We start from the raw sequence: 19,842 nt of genomic DNA, 5'->3' as shown, positions 1-19,842 counted from the left end.
CAACATGGAATCTTCCCGTGCAAAGTCATGCGAGTCTAGTTAGAGATTCGGGAAACAGTCGGCTAAAGGTCTCCCCCCCAAGCATTAAAGCTATTCCGCGTTTGGAACGCGATGCTAAGCGAGGAAACTGTTCTCGGCAACGTGTCGTGAAATCTCTCTCAAGGATATCACGCCTTGCGCTGTAGCCAATTGGGAGCTACGTGATTACCTGCGAATTTCCTGGTAGTAGAGGAAATCAAGTTATGAGTGTTATACCGCTGAATATTACCCAACGGGCTACTTTCTCTTCATTAGACGTTGAATGCCCAATCATGGAAGATATAGCGGCTTAATAAAAACAATCGAACGCAAGACATAATAAGTGCAGATGATCTTTGCCATTATGCAATTAAATTTTTTTCCTGGCCCTTCTCATTACGATCTTAGTGTTTATTTTTTTCAATTGTGGGTATAGTTAGTTGGAGTGCATTATTCTCCTCGCCTATTATTTTATAAGTATGCATAATAATACATATATTGTTTGCTGCTGAAGTGCATAGTAGCTATAAATGGCTTTCCTGAAGTCTAAACACAAAGTGGTAGGTAGTCCTTTGAGGAACACAAGTGTAGTTAATTTTTCAATTATTGCTCGCGCTAAGATAATTAGAATCACTTTGCTCTCAGTAACACTTTCATAATATTAATCTCCTTTAAAACTCCATGACTGTCATCTGTCTGGTGGTTTTTTCTGGGTTATCGTGACATGGAATCGTTATTATTTATCTCCACATTTCATCGTTGCAACTCATTGTTATTCTCTTTTTGTTAGACATTAGCACAGGTGTGTCATCATATTATTCATTGTTTAGTTAGGGAATCATGTAATTTTTTGAGCACAATTGGTCAGCACATTTATTTCAGAGAAACTTATGCTTTTCGTTCCATAGGGAGATAATCTTGAGCATTTAATGTCATAGAAAAATTACCGACGCATCTGAATCCATTATATTCAGTTATTTTTTATTAATATTTTTGAATGTGATAAGCATATTCAGTTCCCAATTCGTCTTTGACTGTATTTTACCTGCCTAACAAAATTCACTAACTGATTCTTAACTGTGTTATATTGTTTAATAAAGCTTCTTGGTTAGTTAACCCGGGTTGCTTCATAGAAAAAAGTAATGATATAAGTAAAATTTCACTAATCAAGAGACCTTGTATCTTAACCACTTAATTGACCTGCAATAAGTGATAGTCCTTTTAATTTTACTCACCATTTTAAGGACAATTCTTATTGCACCATGTGCTTAGCCGCCATTGTTAGGATGTCCATAGCGAGTATCCACTGTGAGAATATTTCTATCGCTCAGCATGGTGTGGTATCGTGGTATTTTCTGTCATTATGGTGACGTTTTTGTAACTCCTCCTTTCAGCGGATATCGGTGAAGACCTCTCAATGGGTGGATGTTCGATAAAGTGTGTCTACTGAGGTTGAGAGTTTCGCAGGAAAAACAAACTCTTGAGCCCCGTTCAACTGTGAATTCATCGAAGATTAATCTCTATCCAACGCTCAGCTATGGAATGAATTTTCCCATTATGTTATTCTGCATCGAGCCTGGAGTAATTTTCTCAGTACGTGTGGCCTAAAACAACCAGTTTTAATCAACAATAGCGTTGTTTTTGCTTTGATCTATATGGTACGTACATACTAACTTCAAATTTTTTGCGTCGTTTCGTGCTCTATTTTGTACCGTCTTCTTCAGTTCTATATCAGTATGAGTCATGACCCATCTACACATAATCTTTAGCAGTAATAGAGTAGTTTCCTCCATTAAAGAAAAAGAAAGGCATTGATTCGACAATGGTATCAACACAATGTGTCATTTTCATATTTAAATGTTCATATTGTTGAGTTTTGAATTATAACGTGTGGAAATTACCATTTGTATTGTTTTATCATGGACTAATCGACAATCTAAAAATTTCTTTGACGCAGCCCTACATACCTCTCACCTATCCACTGACCTTTTCATGGGAGCAAATTTTTTCTCAATTAAATCCTTTTCAACTTGTCCTGTGCAACTCATTCGGGGCTGTCCCATGCTCTTCTTCTATTCCATCTGTCCTTCTATGATTGTTTTCAGCATGCCATCATGTCTCATAGTGTGACCAACTAACCCGTCCCGTCTTATCCCTAAGGTTTTTAGGAAGAGTTCTCTTTTCTTCCAATCTTCTCACCACTTCCTTGATACTTTCTGGGTCGATCCATTTTCTCTTTGTCATTCTTCGGTACCACCATATTTTGAATGCTACCAATCTTGATTTCCCTATTTCTGTCAATGTCAAAGCAATTATTTTTATTTAGGGACTCGAATTCAAATTAAATATATTACCGCAGGGAAAATACCGCACCAAAATTTTCGAATTGGATTAATGATCACCCTTAAGGATATTAATTTTAAGAAATGACTATAAAATTCTACAAAATTCTGTCAGTTTATTTTGCTTAATGTCAATTATATGAGACTTTTCTTGATTTATAAGGCAAGAAGAAAAAGGACATGCCACCTTCTAACATCCCATCCAATTCCCGAACGCTTCTTCCCTCTTCAAAATGTATTCTAATTAACTTTTGATGTATCATATTCCATAATTATGTCACAGTCAAATATTTAATTAGCTTCGTGTTATTATTTAATTAATGACGAAGTTATGAAGCCTCACAAAAATAATATTGATTCCCTTTGTCACATTTATTTCCTTATTCTTCTCCCTCCCCAATCAATTAACTGGTGCACAAAGCAATCAGAGAATTTCTAATTATATAACATAAATACACGCCTCGAAGTTGAGTTTTTACTCAATAATATTGAATTTGGCTGGGATCGGTTAATGAGATGTAATGTCATCAATATTCACACAGCAAGTTAAATAGATTCATAGCTAAAAATTTCAAGCCAAGCTATTTTTCTCTACCAATATGCAGCTGTTCAATGTTTGGAATCAAATGAGCCTGCTCTATTGAATTTGTGCCATCGGTCTGGTGTACTACCGTTATCCCACCCCACGTGTATATTAAGATTGCACTTTACATAGTATATTTTACCCTTTTTTATTTAATATTCCCTATTAATATTCCCTTTTTTATATTTATATTCGCCACATTCACCAAAATGGTTGATTTTATGTAAATATCATAGCACTCCACATGTTCCCATAATGCTATAAAATAAGATTTAGGGAAGGATTTATATTAGAGTGGAAACGTTGGTATTTTAGAGGAAGTTCGATCCCTGTTTGTGTACTGTGAGGAGAGCACTTTTTGCCCTTCAAAGGACGCTAAGCTGTGGCCCCGTGGCGGTGGCCCAATGTACGTTGCTTAGATCCACCTTTTCTTCCCTTCCTTCATAATAATAATAATAATAATAAAATGCCTTTATTCGGGCGAGGTTGAGACTGGAAAGTCCCCTCTTCCACCTAACCCCTCGATAACGTCAATGCAAGCATATTATAAAATATTAGACAAACGTTTACAGTACCAAGAATATACAATATACACTGTTTGTGAAATGTCAAAAAATATAAACAACTATATGTGAAATTTTTGTGTAAAAAAGATTTAAGTTGGTGGGAAAAAACATGAGGATAAGGGTGTAATATCCTTCAGCGAAAAAACCCACTGCAGGAAAACGCCCACACAAGAAGGGGGGCGTGAAAAACCTGCGAAAACCTACTGAGTGAAAGCTAATGTCATGTTACATGCAAAATACAACATTGTTCATGAGATACATAGGATACACAAATATTACACAAGCAATTAAGATGTAAAATATAACATGTATATATATACAAGCATTCATAGAGCTAAATCCAAAGTTATCGTAAAATAATGATGCGGTTTCAGTCATTCATAGGAAGATAATAGGATGGGATAGGGTGGCAGAGAAATTTTCAGAGGCTAACCGTTCCCTGCTCTAGAGCCTTGAGTAGGGAACTTCAAGTGCAACACTTAGTCCGTTTGATGAGACGTTAAGCCGTGGTCTCCTTGGCGCCCTTTGTTAGGTGTAGAATAACGTCCGCGCCGGGTTTTTTTTCTTGCTCAGCGACCCCAAAGTATTGAAATATATTAATTATGTAAAAATAACTGAGACGGAAAATTCAAAAATAAGAAATATAAGCTATTAGTAATTCTATTTTCATTCAAGCCATTTTTTAAATCCCTCCATTATTTTATGACAACCCTGTAGTTTGACTAATGCTCACTATTCTTCAAGTTATAAACTGCTATATCCCAAACACATCACGTTGTATTACTAAACGGTGAAAAATAACTCGAAATAAAATGGTAATAAGAAGGAAAAAAGACTCACCTGAATAAACTGTGGGTGTTTTGAAGTACGTTCATAATATTTTTCTGCATTGATTCCCCTCATCCCCTGCAAGCTTGCACCATACGTCGGCATTCGATAGACGGCGGAAAGCACTTGAGATATCAACGTGAGATGATGCTTGTTTCATTTCTCCGGGAGTCTATATCCCTCCAGGGGCCCGTATCAATCACGAAAGAAATATGTCTGCTCTTGGTGGCACCTTAGAAGTACACAATTCCTCGTCTTGTTTGAGTTCCCCGCCAAAGCGTTTGGCGCGCTGCCACGGAGTCGACCAGCCAATGGAATCCTTTCACTCACTCAATCCAATACTCCCCCTCCCCCCGTCGCTAGGCTCCGTTGTTTACGCCGGCCATTAGAGGGTCGTTTTGCTTGCCTTCCGTCTGGTGGCAGCACCTGTTCGGCACACATTTCGCACATATCACATACCGAGTTCGAATGAAAAAGAGGGGAGTTGTGGACCATTGCAGAAGGTTTACTCTCATGGCCGAGGTGGTTGTTTTCATCCTTTTGTTTTGTTTGCGCACAGCTGAATGTCATGCTACTTGCCACTCCAAGGAATCCCTCCCGCAGTCTTTGCTCGGAAGCATAGAAATGTCGACAAGTCCCTTACCCGCTGCACGGTGCCTTCCTGCGTCTTTTGTCGTCGCCATTGAGATTGTTATTTTTTTCTCACGAGACTACGAAATTTGGTCCCATTTGTTCCACACGACATCTTTTACCCCACCTAATTTACTACTCCTCCCTGAGGTACTCTGTCTCCACTTCTTTTACCCCTTGCGCAAGAGCACCTTCATCCTAAAAAGTACAGCATGAAAAATGCCCTTCCGAATTCATTTCGTGATACGATATTCTTGAAACATTTGCTTTGACATTAAGTTGAATTTCTTTACTATGTGGAAAATTTTTCTCCATTATTGGCGGCTCTAAATATCTCTAAATGACTTCTTTTTTAATCACCTCGTGAAGTCCTCTATTTTCCGAAGACCTTGATGTTTTTACGATATTGTGCCGCTGCTAAAATGCGTCTACGAAGTAAATATGGGTAGGCACTTACAAATTCACGCTTAAATACTTTGTTTATCATCATTTTTCATGATTTCACCAGAATGAAATAATCTTGGTGAAAAGAGTCAAGATAATTTGACCCTAAAGCATACAATATATTTTCTTTAGTGCCTTTTAGTAACGAAAATAAAAGTTTTGAAAGTTAGAGCCTCTTCAACCGTCTCAATCATCCATTCTTCTCTGTGCGATGTATTTATTCCGCTTAAACTCACATGAACCTACCCATAGCTCTTATTTTATAAAGCCATTCATTTACAGCTTCTACAACGTCATAAACGTGACATTAGGTACCCAATTGCACCTATTTTACCATTAATGTTTTGACTTTTTTATGATTTTCATGACTTCTTGATAAAAAAGAAATATATTATCGGATCCAACTATCATGAAGGATAAAGTTTTTCCGAGTTACTTGGGAATTTAAAGATTGGCTTGGAGCCTGCGATCATTGTCCTATTAGAGATAAATTCCATTATTCTCCCACCTGCTAAAAGGTGTATGTAGACAAATCAGACACTACTGATGTAACTCGTTGCGGCGGACATGAGATTTACATGACATATGAAGAACTCTTTCCTGGCGTTAAATACTTCTCGGGCTTCCACTCGGGTTAATAGTCCATCGTCAATATTAGTTTTACTTATTATTATTTAATATTGATTTTTATTTCCGCTTCATAATCGTACCATCATTCCGCACCACGTGTTATCACCTCAAATATATTCCCCAAAAGGGAAACGATCATTTCATCTAAAGGTCAAAATTTGCCTTTTGCGAAATCTTGATATTAGGCTGATATTTAGAAAAAGGTTTGATTATATTATGTTTAGCTACTCAAAGAGTACTTTTTTGAATCACATCGTGACCAATCTGGTTAGACTGGTATGATATTTTAATGGTAGACACTAGTAAGGGATATTGTAATTCCATTTAAAGTATTGTTTACCTATCATGATAGTGGTGTTATACAAGCAGGCTATGCTAGTTATCGTCTCAAAACTACATTACTAATATAAGAATCGCTCATTAAAGATGTTAAATGAAAGGCATGATTATCCTTGTGAGAAAGATAAATTTTGACTCGTCAAATGGTTTAAAAATGTGGAAAAAACAGGGGCACGACTAAATGTTATAGTGTCATTCCAATTATTATTTGTTTAAAGCGAAACACATTACCAGAGATATTTTCTCATAGTTGCCGTATAAATTCAATGGGGCCGAAAAATTTAATACTCGCCTTTTATAAATTAGCATACTGCCCGGAATAATCAGCCCTGGTATATTAGTGAACCTATCAAAGTTTATGCTTTCGTATTCCATAATGGAAAAGTTTCACAGAGTTAAGCCTGAAATCATCAGTTATATTTTAGAAGCCAGCAAGGCAGAGCTGACAGAGTTGTATTACTATATTAGAGAACCTAACACAGTTTATTCTTTCATTTCCCATAATTAGATTTTTTCCTTGTCTTTACCTCCATTTATTAATGATCAAAAGTTCCTGGAATTTAGGCCGAATGATGCAAAAGTGTTTTGCCGACGTTTAGGTTTATTGGAAAACCACCCTTAGGGATTTAAATGAAAAAATGAGTGCACAATATTGATAAATTAAAAGATTACAGGCAATATTTTTTACAATAATATAGATTTTAAAAATGAATAATTCCATGATGCAAATAAAACTTTTCCATAATGGAAAAGGTTCGCAGAGTTAAGCCTGTAATCTTCAGTCATAACGTTGCTTACTTTCCACCTTCTGCCGTAATAAAAGCTTCCGACTGTACTTTTCATAAATGCTGGAGCTGTAAGTGATGTCCATTGGTGTGAACCCTCTTTTTCAACGACCACCTCGGTATTTGATTCCTGATCGCTCTTTTTTTCATGCGGAATGGTGTAAGTATTGCCACTTTCGAGATTCTCGGCAGCCCTTTGACCCATTTGCCCTAGGGTCCTACTGGACCGTGATGTACCTCTCCCCTCCTCTTTGCGTTCGACTCTTTGGCCAATCATCCGTAAGCAGGCCGGGCATATCAGTCACGCGCCGGTTAACGCAGCGCCGCCACCGAAATGTAACATGAAACGGCTCTTCGAAGGGCGGTCTCCCCACGGCAAATACCCATCTTACTTGCTTATCCATCTATAAATTAGTGAGCATGCATTTTAAATCCGAATATCGTTATTGAGGTTTAGATATCGTCTATAAATTAGCAGTTTGGTGTTGTAGACATATTTTATCAATATTCAAAACGCTATAGTAACTCTAAAGATTTGAGACATATATGTTGGGCAGAAAAATGCATATATATTACGGTATTATCCAATTATTTGGATGACTTTGGCCAACGATTACTTTTTATAAATGGATAAACAGTCCAACAAAATTACTTCAAGCAGCAGTAATATATTTGCGTCATCTCCTTTTTGAATTTGTCGCTTCATGGTTGATTTTGTATACTGATTCTTTATTTACTGTTGTATTATATGGGCCATAACTTTAACCATGAAAGAAGAGAAATAGTGCTCTTAAACCAGTTCTTTTTATGATGAAGTAATTTAATGCAATAAATGCTAATTGCGCTGAAATTTCATTTAAAAATTCCCCTCGAATTTGTGTCAGCATCCTGCTTAATTTGTAATATGCACTGTTACACAATTACATATGCTCAATTATGCCCCAAATGAAAAAAAAAGATGGAATCTATCTTTTATATGTTCTAGGATAACTGGTGGGGAAAGATATCAATTATATGTTTTAGTAGCATAGGACTATACTTCGTGGGTCGTTGATAATTCCATGTTTAGGAGAAAAATCTGGCTTCTCTAGCCCGACCATTTGAAATTCAACGTCCATATCTTAGTATGGAGTGAGGTCTATCCTTACCTATGTACATGGAGGCTTTCGCGGAGTTGTCCAGTAGGCGCAGCTAGGTTTCTGGGTCGTCCTCTGCGTCGATATCTCACTGATGATGTTCGAAGCGGAGGAAAAACCGAATGAATCCGGTATGAATGGACGCGGAAGGGCCACCCGGAAATCTATTTGCGCCTCTACCGTTAGCCATTGAAACCATCCAGGTTGAAACCATGAAAATGAGTGAGTGAACGATATAAGGCATAAAGTCAGCATTTTGCGGAGAGATGTCGTGGATGCGGGTTATTTTTGAAGGACAGAATTCTTCTTATCTAACGCATGGTGTGTCAGATCCCGCCGCTATGTTATTCTCGAAACAGTCAGTAGGTGTTGTTATAGGTGATCAGCGTCTCATTATTTATTTATTTATCATGTTTTATGTTCGCCCATCATATACGTAATTATAGAGTGAGCAATCCAAGACTGTAGCTACAAAAAAATGAAAATAAAATGGTCACAGCCACAAAAATAGTAACCGTCATGATAAAAAATGCTGAAAAATATCAACTTAACTAAATACTATCACAGTCGCGAAGCATATTTTTAATATCTTTTACAAAGCAGTCTTTCTTTTGATACAAGTCAAGATCATTGAAATTTTTGTTATATACTACACAAATCCTTCGTATTGGCGTATTGGAGCAATAATTTGTTTTAACCTTTGATATGTGAAATGTTCTTTTAAACCGTTCAATTAAATTGAAGGAAGTTCACTATCCGCATTACAACCTAAATATTTTTCCAAGCTATCGCAAGTGTAATCAGTATAGTTATGATATCATTGTATGAAAGTGACTAGAAAAGGAACGAACACCAACGAGAAGTTTCAATGAGTGAATGTATCATATATGATACATAATTTATAAGTTGCTTAAACTATTATGTATTATATGGGATTGATATTCAAATCTTCCATAGAAATTTTAAAAAATAGCAGAAAAGGTGATAAAATCTAGTAATTGAATCGTTCCTGGATACATTTTATAAGGAATTCTTTTCACACGTAATTATAAATTCATACAGTTAAGGGTTAAGTTAAGTTACTCCAAGTTAAGCTCTTGTGAACGAGGGTTAAGGATTATAACCTCTCCTATCACCCAAATTCTACCCACTTAGATATCTTAGAGGCGAAAAGGAGACAAAAGAAAATGGAGAGACCATTTTTTTATTTAGACTGCACGGACTCTTGACTTCTCCTCTCCCTCTGCCTTTTCTCACTCTCTCGCCCCGAAGGTTATTTTTGCCAGTGGGAAATGTGCTATCTCCATGCGTCTTCATTAGCCCCTGATTGTCACTAGCTCTCCCGCCCGTCCTCGCGAAAGAGAAGACACTTATTTCCACTCTACCCCGTCTTCGCCACTCCATTCTCTTCTCTTTTTTATTTCTCCTTCTACTACTTCTCTCCCACTCTTTCCGAGCCTATTTATTCTTCTTACCTCCCCCTTCTTCCCGCTCCAACTATTTCCGTTGTCTCTCACTAAACCGCCTGCTTAGTACGTGGTGACTCCCCACTCTCTGTGTATATTAAGTTATTATTTAGTCCTAGCAATGATAGCGCCTCTTCACATCCAAAATTTATGTATTTAAAAAATTAAAACCAGTTTCCAAGAGTTGTTTCTAAGGGTAGTTGTTTATGTACTTCATAATGGCTTTATAGCCGAAACCAGTCGTAATTTTGAAAATAAATAGTAGACGTCACGAAGTGCTATCATTGCTAATATGGATCACTTCCAACCCTATCAAGCTTCTAGTTTCGATTTTATTATTCAGTTGATTCAAATCCTCCAGTGCTTGACAGGCAAATGTAGACATAATATAAAAAGCACAGTTAAAAAATACTCACAGGGAAAATCGATTGAGCCAATTTCTTTAAATTATTAGTAATATTTAACAGGCGAAAACTATTTGTAGAAAAAAGGCTAGTTCAATGTATTAAATACCCTTCCTGGTTTGAAGCTTATGATTTGATAGCAGAGTTTTAAAAAAATTCAACTTTCTCTCACATCACGCATAATAACCTATAAAGTGACAGGTTTTTCTGCACCAAGGGCACGGAACAGCGCTGTTAAGTCTGATAAAAAGTCGCATTTGATTTATTCAAATTCTATAAATTTTTACTGGTAAACAAAGAATAAATTTTAAGGCACAGTAACCTTATCAAAAATGTCTATGCCGTTATCGGCAGAAATCTTTAATTTTCTGATATCGAAATAAAAACTTGGGCTTCTTTCAAGGAAAAAGTGTTTAATTGCATAGAAACCGACTAATTTTCAAGCATCAATGAAACTTCATCACATTTCATTTACCTGGTAAGTTCTCATGAATTGAATAGGCGCATCAAGGACATATAGGTGTGATTTTTCTGAGGACTATCTCCACTATTATTTTTATTTTTCGTTTTACTTCTCTCCACGAGCCTATGTAACTCTCGTCTTGCGTTTAACTCGTAAATGTAAATAAATCGAAGAATTGATGGCAACAAACATTGACAATTAATAACTTGGCTTGATATTTTTTTTAATTCCTCTAAGGAGAAAAGTTATAATTTTGCTTGTCAAAATTAAAGCACTAACTTAAATCTTACATATTATTTACCGCTTGACAGTTGGGACTGCAGCGAATTTACAGTATCTTGACGTCGGGAAATGAATTTTTAAATTGCTGTGAAACTATTTGATTAAGTTCTAGGAAAGCTGAATGATGAGGAAAGATATTCGTCAATATCAATACTTTTAGCAATCTTCAGTTTGAAGTAACACATATTTCCAGCTATGTCTTCTGATTTTTGCTATTTTTATTAAAAAACACTTTTTATCCATATGCAAACAAAATATATAAAGAATGTTCTAATGGTAGAGTAACAAAATATTGACTTCAAATAAATTATAAAACCTAGTTGGTTTAATTTGGTACCAATTATGACAACATAGATAAAATGTTTTACTAGATTGAGGGCACATTTGACTTTACTAGATTGAGGGTCATTATTTGACATTAATGCCATTAATCTGGTCTTGAAATATCCAATGCCAGATTTCTCTCTGGTAAGTGTAGAGATGTCAACTGAGAAGTATATTCTCTACTGGGACTAGCAAGGGATACTAAGAAAGACAGTTTAAAAATCGATTACTGAGATATATTACCGGAGCTAACAACCTATTACTACGTATTTATAACAAGCAAGAACCAAAAGGCCCTAAAGAAGCTTGTGTAATATGGTACTGTACCCAAGGGCTCGTGAATTTCCATTAAGTCAATATTACATCCTTTAATTTCCTTGAATTTTCCATTATTTTCATCCTTACAGTTAAACGATAACAACACATCTTGGTAACTTTAGCCCCCATAAACTGCAATTTGAGATTCACTAGAAGGACTGGCATACTGTTAAATACATTTGATGCCTTTGCTGCATCAAAGGCCATTTTTTGGAGCATAAATTCCGTGAAGAGATACAGCTCTGCAGGAAGTACTTTCATGTTGAATTAATTACGGTGTAAGCTTGTGACATACCGCCTCCGTACCCAACGGCTCTTGAATAATGCATACACCTTCATTTCAAATCCTAATTAGGGAATCCTAGATCCATATTAACCTTGAATAATCTCGAATTTCTATGCCTGAGAGAATAACGAGGGGTGTGCTATGTCGAGTTTTCTAATTTATCAATTTTCCTGTTTCCATGCCTTTTCCTCGCATGAGATTTCTACTTTGTTGCATTATATCGTGAAAATACTCCATATTATGTAAGTAAAATCAAATTATGAGAAAACTTTTACGCTGTCTTACTTAAACAAAATATTTTGGCACATTTTTGGCGGTAGAAAATATTTACTTTAATTAATAAAATTAAAATATATTATATCTTCAGCAGGTCAATTAATTGAATATGTTCAAAAACTCATGCAATTTACCTCGTAGGAATCCAATATTTCACCATTAATTTACACTTTATAATTTATTGTAGTCACTATGTAGTTGCAAGGGGAGTGATTTTAAATTATTCGTGCAAAGCTAAATCGATCTCAAGAAATGCATCGTTTGTCACGGTTTAGATGATCGCTTGGGCATGCATAACTCCATCTCCGTGGGGCATTACGCAAGTATAAATCCTATTATTCCTTTTACCCTCACAATACCCTAAAACCTATGAAGGGTCAAAACGATGGAGTGATACATCTCATAACAGGAGTGATGGAGGATTATCTCATAACAATGGCGTATTACACGCAATGCATCAAATTTTGAATTTTTCACCGCTTGGCTAAGTAAAATGCCGTTCTCACGACTATTTCAGTGCGTCCTGACAGTTGACAGCATTATACAGAAGTATGTTTCAAATAAATTACTTTCATTGTTATTTTAACATCTAAGTAACCAGAAATTAACCATGTAGATATTGTGTCCTTAGACTGAGGAGATTAAACACGCTATTTAGATCACTTTGTATATTCACGAAAACTCATCATCGAAATGTACAATAAAACATGTAATTCAAAGAATAAAAATTGATGAACGATTATAATTTTTCCTGGTGAATAATAATCAGGAGTTTCTTTCGGGCTCTACACCAGGTCATTGCAGTCGAATTGCCTGACGTTTCGGAAAACGGCTTGTCTTCCATTCTCAATTACTCATTGAGGATGGAGGACAGCATTACCCTGCTGTAAATCCTGATAGGAATACCTAAAGAGCATTGTAATAGGGTAGTTTCCTTCATCAAAGAAAACGAAATGCATTGATTGCGATTCGTTACCCACCATTAGTGTATTCATAATAAACAACTTATTTGGTTTTAGAAATCCCAGTTTAGACGAATAGCAACGGTCAATTTTGACCTCATTTGAGAAATGCCGATGCGATTCCACACCACGTGACGTCACAGGGACCTAGTTTCTATACGGGTAGATAGGAGTTTTACATTGTCTGAGATTACTAATGCATGCATGAGGCACAGAGCTCAGGGAAACATCTCTTAATAATCACACATTAAAAATACCTAAGTTCGGAAAGTTTCCTACGTTTGATAGGGTAGAATAATAATCCTTACGTAAGCCAAGCGCTACCTACTAGCAGGGTACTCAGCTACCTGCTAGCAGCCGGCGTCGTATCAGCGCTCAAGCCTCCCCCCAAGGTCACCTCACACGCCGACAGCTGGAATCAGAAATATGTCACACGGACTTTTCTCATTCCTACTTAAACGTCGCGTTTTCGCGCGCTTGAAATTTTTCACTTTTCGTTTAATCGCGAAAAATAGATATCGTCATTCGAAAATCTAAGAGCATGAAATGCGCACTCCAGGAGTGCGCATCTTTCTATTTAGGCTAGAAAAAAATAATAAGAAAACACCCTATTCCTAGTCCGAGTTTTTTCTCCTTTGTTTCTGAAATAATTTTTTTTCACTTCTTATGTTATGAAAGCACGGCAGCTGCAACCATGTTTCTTTTCCCCGGGGGTTGGGGGGATAACCTGCTGATAGCTATGTTTGGTTCTCCAGCGTCCTTTTATCCCTTACCTTGGCCAATTCTTCTATTTTTCGGCAATATTTCTTTCCTTTCCTCGTATCAGTACCGGTCTTAACTCTCAGACTCCTTGCTCCCAAAATTCCCTCACCCCACCAGACCCATGTTTGCCCACCCTCTTGTCTCAGGGAACAGATGAAGGTGTACAGTTCGGTTATTTTTAAGGGATTTTACGCCCTCTCCTACATCTCTTCTCTATTCCCCACCTCCTGCAAGTCTCCCCGTTACCTTTTATCGCATCTGGATATATATGACCTCGGAGCTACCCCCAACGCAGCCACCCGAATTATATTGCCTTTAGTCTTTAAGCCAGCGAGCGCGCTTTTTCAGGATTTTCTTAAGAGCGGATCCGATGTATTTATCGTTCACGTGGGAGGGACCCTGAGGAAAGAGGTAGCCTTTTCGGACTTAAGGGCTTAGTAAGGGGTATACCCCTTCCTCCCTCCCGCTTGATCTATGTCCTTGCGTAGTTTTTTCTTCCTCCCTCAAGAGGTCGAATTCCTGTTTAGCGTTCTTTGACGGCTCAGTTGCTTAGAATCTCCGGTCGAAGTAGTCTTCAGCCATGCGGAAATACAATAGTCTTGTGCCGATATTCTATCAAATCCGAGGATTAACCGTTTATTTTCTTTTAAGAATACAAATAGGCATAAATGTATATGAGGTAAAATCAATTCAACGCTGGTCTTTTCGCTCTTCGATTCCGAATTACTTCCTTGAAAGAACATCAATAGACTTCCGCACAATTTTATTTTTAGAACTGGTCTTTTGAATATCTTTTTCCTGTATTTCTGAGGAAAAACTGTTTTTCCGGCTTTTCATGCTATTTTACTGTGAAGGAACTTGCAGAAATGTTGATTGAAGGAATTCATCCCAGATTATTTGGTTATTATTATGTTTTTCTCCTATATTTACAGTCCTTTGTGTTCATAATTTGAAAGCTGAGATATAGTCTAAGTAAATTAGTTATTTTTGTGAATTAACAACGCTAACATAAAGCTGATTTAACGGTGTCCATAGTCTATATATTGGTCTATATCACTGTCCTAATTTTCTCCTGGAGTGCTACAAGTCGTCCTTGAATATACATTCTATTTTATTGTGACTTTAATTTTAATTTTCACCTTAGGCTTGCGTAATTGGCATTGTAGTGTCTCTAATGCATTAAGACGGTAAATAAAGTGGATTGATAGGATTTTTATATTCAGTAGGGATATTTGAGCGCGAGCGATAGTGAATAGCTCGGAATGAAAAAGGTCCGTGTGATGAATCTAGCAGAAAGTGTAATTTAGTTTTAATTGGGACTCCAGACACCGTGACAGCACGTAGACTTAAGTGTTCAGTGAAGCCTTGTGCCTAAATTTTCTCATCACAGAAGTTATACCCGTCGCAACCTCCAGCTTTTACTAAGGGCGCACTGCTCGTAGAAACTGTTGACGTCCTCATTAACTAAGGATCACCCTGCCTTAGGTTAATGACAGTGGCAAGCTTTCGCGAAGACTCATGTCACCGCAGCCTCTCAGCTAACTGCCTGGTGAAGAATGGGGTAAATTAACAAAGCGGAAATTGAATGCCATTCTCTTGAGCTATTTCCCCGAAGAAAAGGCATAACTGGGTATGAAGGTTTGATCTGGATTATGTTTCTGCCATCTTGAATGAACTACTCGAAAGGAAAGCTACCTGATGATGCAGCAAACAATTAGAGCGCTCAATATATAATCTCAAATTTTACGAGCTCTATCACTATATTCTTCTTTTATCTAGGCTAGTTTTGATTACAAGTTAGGCTATTTCAAAGGATAAACGTTTTCTGTATCCTTAAAAACATTGCCAAAATGGAACATCACCATTTTCCGTGATGTCTAAATGCTACCGCCTAAAATTCTATCGCTGAAGCTATCATTTTGAAGGGCGGAAAAAATGATGGTGTGATAAAGGATTAAGAAATAATAATCGGAGATTTAGCATTGAATAGCAAATTTAATTATAGGTAAACCACTATTTACCTTTTCGGTAAATAGAAAGAAAAAATTAACCAAAAAAAATTAAATAGACCAAAAAAAAATTCATTGCTATGACTACAGAAAATCTTGTGTTGAATGGCACTTCCTTTACTTCATAGCATCCATTTTTCTTAGATGTATTCGCAATATGAAGCTAGTGGCTAAATCAGGTTAACTAGCACCACTCAATTTATGTCTTATTCCTCGAATAGCTATTTTCAAAGCTGTTAAATATTCCCCTTTCACTTCAATTTATTTTCTGAAGATCGTGTATCTATCCTCTATTATTTCTGTTGGTCTTTTTAAGTCGAATGGTAGGTAATGAAATGATACTTTTAACTTGTAATTAGATAATAAAAGTGAAATAAAAAGTTATTATTATTTTATATTGATCACAAACGAACCCTCTTCCCGTAAGAACTTCGAGAAAACAGCTATCATTACACGTATAAAATCATTTTATTTCATCCATTGCATCAAATTTAATGAAATATGAGTTCTTTATGTACATTATTTGTTAAGAAAGGAAGAGAATGACTTCGAGAGAATATAAAGAACAGATCAAAATTTGAAAGGTGAGATTCAAATGGATCCACCAAGTAAGTAATGAGAAAGTCCTAAGAACAGCAGGAGAGAAGTGAAGCCTCGATAACATTACGGAACACTCTTATCGGCCATATCTTGAGACATGATGAATGGCCCCACGAAGAAAATCGTCGAGGGACGAGAAGTTGGCAAAAACGGAAAGAATAGACGTCGAATAAAATATATGGAACAAGTAAAGAAAAATATGAAAGAGAAGAAATACGTAGGTGTGAAAAGATTAGATGTTAGAAGAATTGAGTGGACAGCTGCGTCAAACCAATCGTAGGAATAATAACCAGTGATGATTATGTACATTATGGATGTTTTAACATCGCTAAATTGTCAAATTATTTATAATGGTACCCTAAATAGTGCTGAAGTTGTGAAAATTTGATGACGAGCTACACTCGTAATTTTAACGCAAGGGGTTAAATAAATATGTTTATTAAGGGGTAATAATAAATATAAATATAAAGGGGTTACATAAATATTGATGTATTTTTACGGAGGGTTCCGCGGTGATTAAAGTAATGATTATTTTTCGGGTTAATTTCACGTCGACTCATTTTTTGCGGACGACGGTTTCGGGCGCTTTCCAGCTCCCGTCTTCAGGTCCAAAAAATCGAACTGACGAGCCGAACCGAACATTTTTTAGAACCGAATGTTTGGACCCGAAGACGTGAGCTGGAACGCGCCCGAAACTGTCGTCCGCAAAAAAATGAGTTGACGCGACATTAACCCGAAAAATAATCATCAATATTAATGGATGCTGATTCTCTTTCTCTTCCCGGAGCAGTGGGCAGTTCGGAGGAGATCAAAAGCGTGGCACGGGGTCTGGCGGCGGCGGTGGCGGCCAAGGTGGCTGCGGGGGCTGCGGGGGGCGGTGCCTCCGGCCCTGGCGTGGCATCCTCCTCATCCTCGTCCTCCTCATCGTCCTCCTCCTCATCCTCTTCATCGTCTTCGTCCTCCTCGTCAGCCGCAGACTCGGGCCGCCTCGCCGTCAAGAGGCCCCGACCCAAAGCCCTCTCGCCCAACAGGCAGGGGCCGCAGCAGTGCCAGGTAGGTGCCGCATATGAATGAATTTATTACTCCAACCTTGAATGTACACTTTTTTTAACAACACAAAATTAATGGAGCTTTAGGCAGATGGCTAAAATAAAAAACCAGCATGGAAGCTACGATCTTAAAAATTAAATTCAAGGCCAGAAAACAAAAAGAAAATATATATAATTTTTGAAACATTATCATTACGAAACATATATGTGACAATAACTTACAATAAACAAGAACAAAGTATGATATATGGACAGAACAAAATAAATTTCTTATTTTTCCTTTCACAAAAATATAAAAATAATGCATAAAATAATAATATATATATATCTGTAAAAAATTCTGATCTCATGTCCCTTTAAACGTAAAAGAAATTCCTCAAATTAAAGTTAACAGGTACAAAAACAAAGAATTCATTGCTAAAGTCACAGAAATGCTTGAACTGAGCGATAACTTTCTTTACCATCGGGTACCCAGTTTCGTGAAAAGCATACGCAATGTGAAGCAGGTGCCTTGTTACGCCACGCTTGGCTTTTAATTGAATGACGGTTATAAATACGGGAAGTACGGAATAAGCGATGGGAAAAGGGGCGTTGGAATGACCGTGTGTTTCGGAAAATGATGGGTCGAGTGATCACTGATTTGGTCCCTTAAAAGGGGTGGAAAAAATTATCATTAATTTAAGGCTTAAGAGATGATGATGTAAGCAGATGTAGCAAAAAATAACTATTTTATATCTAGGTAAACCACTTTTTACTCTATAGGAAAATAAGAACCCTTTATTTAAAATTGAACGATACACAAATAGAGAATTTATTGCAATAATCACAGAAGATCTTATGGTGAAAGATTACTTTCTTTTCGTCATAGTATCCACTTTCTTTAAATGTACACGCAATGCAAAGCTGGTGCCTAAGTCACGAAATACATCAATTAATTTATAGCTTATTCTTCGGATAGCTATTTTCGGAACCATTCGAAGAGTCTTAACGTTACATGATGTGAGCAGTAAGCTGATAATATACATCGTATTTAGATAAACAGTTGATTCTACGTAATACTGGCAAAGGAAATTTATGTAATGAAGGCAAGAGCCATTTCATTATCGTAGCCACGACTTCTCATTCCTCTCTAAAATATATCCCGATATGCCAATACGTTCTGTTGAGTGGTGAAAAAAATGCTGAAAATTTCGATTAAATGCCACATGCGAACCTTCTTCTGGACTAGCCATCAGGCTCGTAGCGTATCTGCGGTTGGAAGTAAATCTGTAAAAATTTAAGACCGCCGCTAAATCAGCTCAGATACGATGGCGAATAGATCGCAAGCAGAACCTATCGTAAAGCAGGAGTGCAATGCATTTCTGCAATGGTAAATGGAAGCAGACGAAGTTGGCATAAATAGAGTTATAGCCTTTTATTTAAAATGTTGCTGCTCCTCCCACTCTTCTCCTCAGAACTTTGAATATGACGGAAGTAAAATTTTGCACGAAATAAAAAAATGAAAACAGCAAAGTTGTAATAGCCAGCCATCCAGAGTCATCAAAGCATTTTCGAAATTTCAGATTTTGATTTTTCAATTTTGATCGTATACCGTAGATAGCAGAAGACAAAAATCGCCTTTGTTTATCTTAACCTGACGTTAAAACGCGTGGAACTTATTACGTGATGGTATTTTTGCTGGTGATCCAACCAGTGTCCTCAGGAATGTTTACGATTGCGGTTTACTTACCTGCATGACAAATGGGGAATGGGATGTTCAAAAGTCGAATATATCGATTTAGAATACGCTGCCAGTGTTTGGGACCCTCATGAAAAAGGCTTAATAACAGAGTTAGAACGCGTGCAAAGAAGAGCTGCCAGATTTGTGAAAGGTCGTTACGATAGTCTTGTTAGTGTAGCTGACCTCGTAGATAAACTAGGATGGGAATCTCTATCAGACCGTAGATTGAAAAATAGACTAAACCTTTTAGATAAATTCAAGAGCAGTGTCTTTTCTAACGAAGATAGCCATGTCTTACGAGCGCCAACACACTACAGATCGTATAAATAAAATAAGAGAGATAGACTGTAGAACAGACAGATTCAGAATGTCTTTTTTTCCACGATCAATAAGAGATTATAACGGCAACGATAAAACTCATAAATATATTAGATGACTTGTAGTGTAGCCTACTAACCTATGTAAAACTTAATGCATGTTTCTAAATTTTATTATTATTTCTAACAGCATATGGTAGTACTCATAATTTGTTAGTATGCGAGACGTTTTTTGTACTGTGTGGTGTGCATGTGGGAGTCCAATTGCATGCTGCGTGCTGGTGATTGATCAACCCCTGCCAA

General features: G+C 36.9%; 1 protein-coding gene across 1 annotated transcript in view; it reads left to right on the top strand.

The window, feature by feature from the left end:
* LOC124167647 (mucin-19-like) overlaps positions 1-19,842 on the top strand; it is a 393,928-nt gene that overhangs the window by 156,457 nt on the left and 217,629 nt on the right. Inside the window, exon 4 of the mRNA XM_046545628.1 lies at positions 17,244-17,506. Coding sequence (XP_046401584.1) covers positions 17,244-17,506 — 263 coding nt within the window. The remainder of the gene's footprint in view (positions 1-17,243; positions 17,507-19,842) is intronic.

Source organism: Ischnura elegans, chromosome 11, assembly GCF_921293095.1.
Source record: "Ischnura elegans chromosome 11, ioIscEleg1.1, whole genome shotgun sequence".
NCBI classification, from domain to species: Eukaryota; Metazoa; Arthropoda; class Insecta; order Odonata; family Coenagrionidae; genus Ischnura; species Ischnura elegans.
This window is presented reverse-complemented; position numbering and strand designations above follow the sequence as displayed.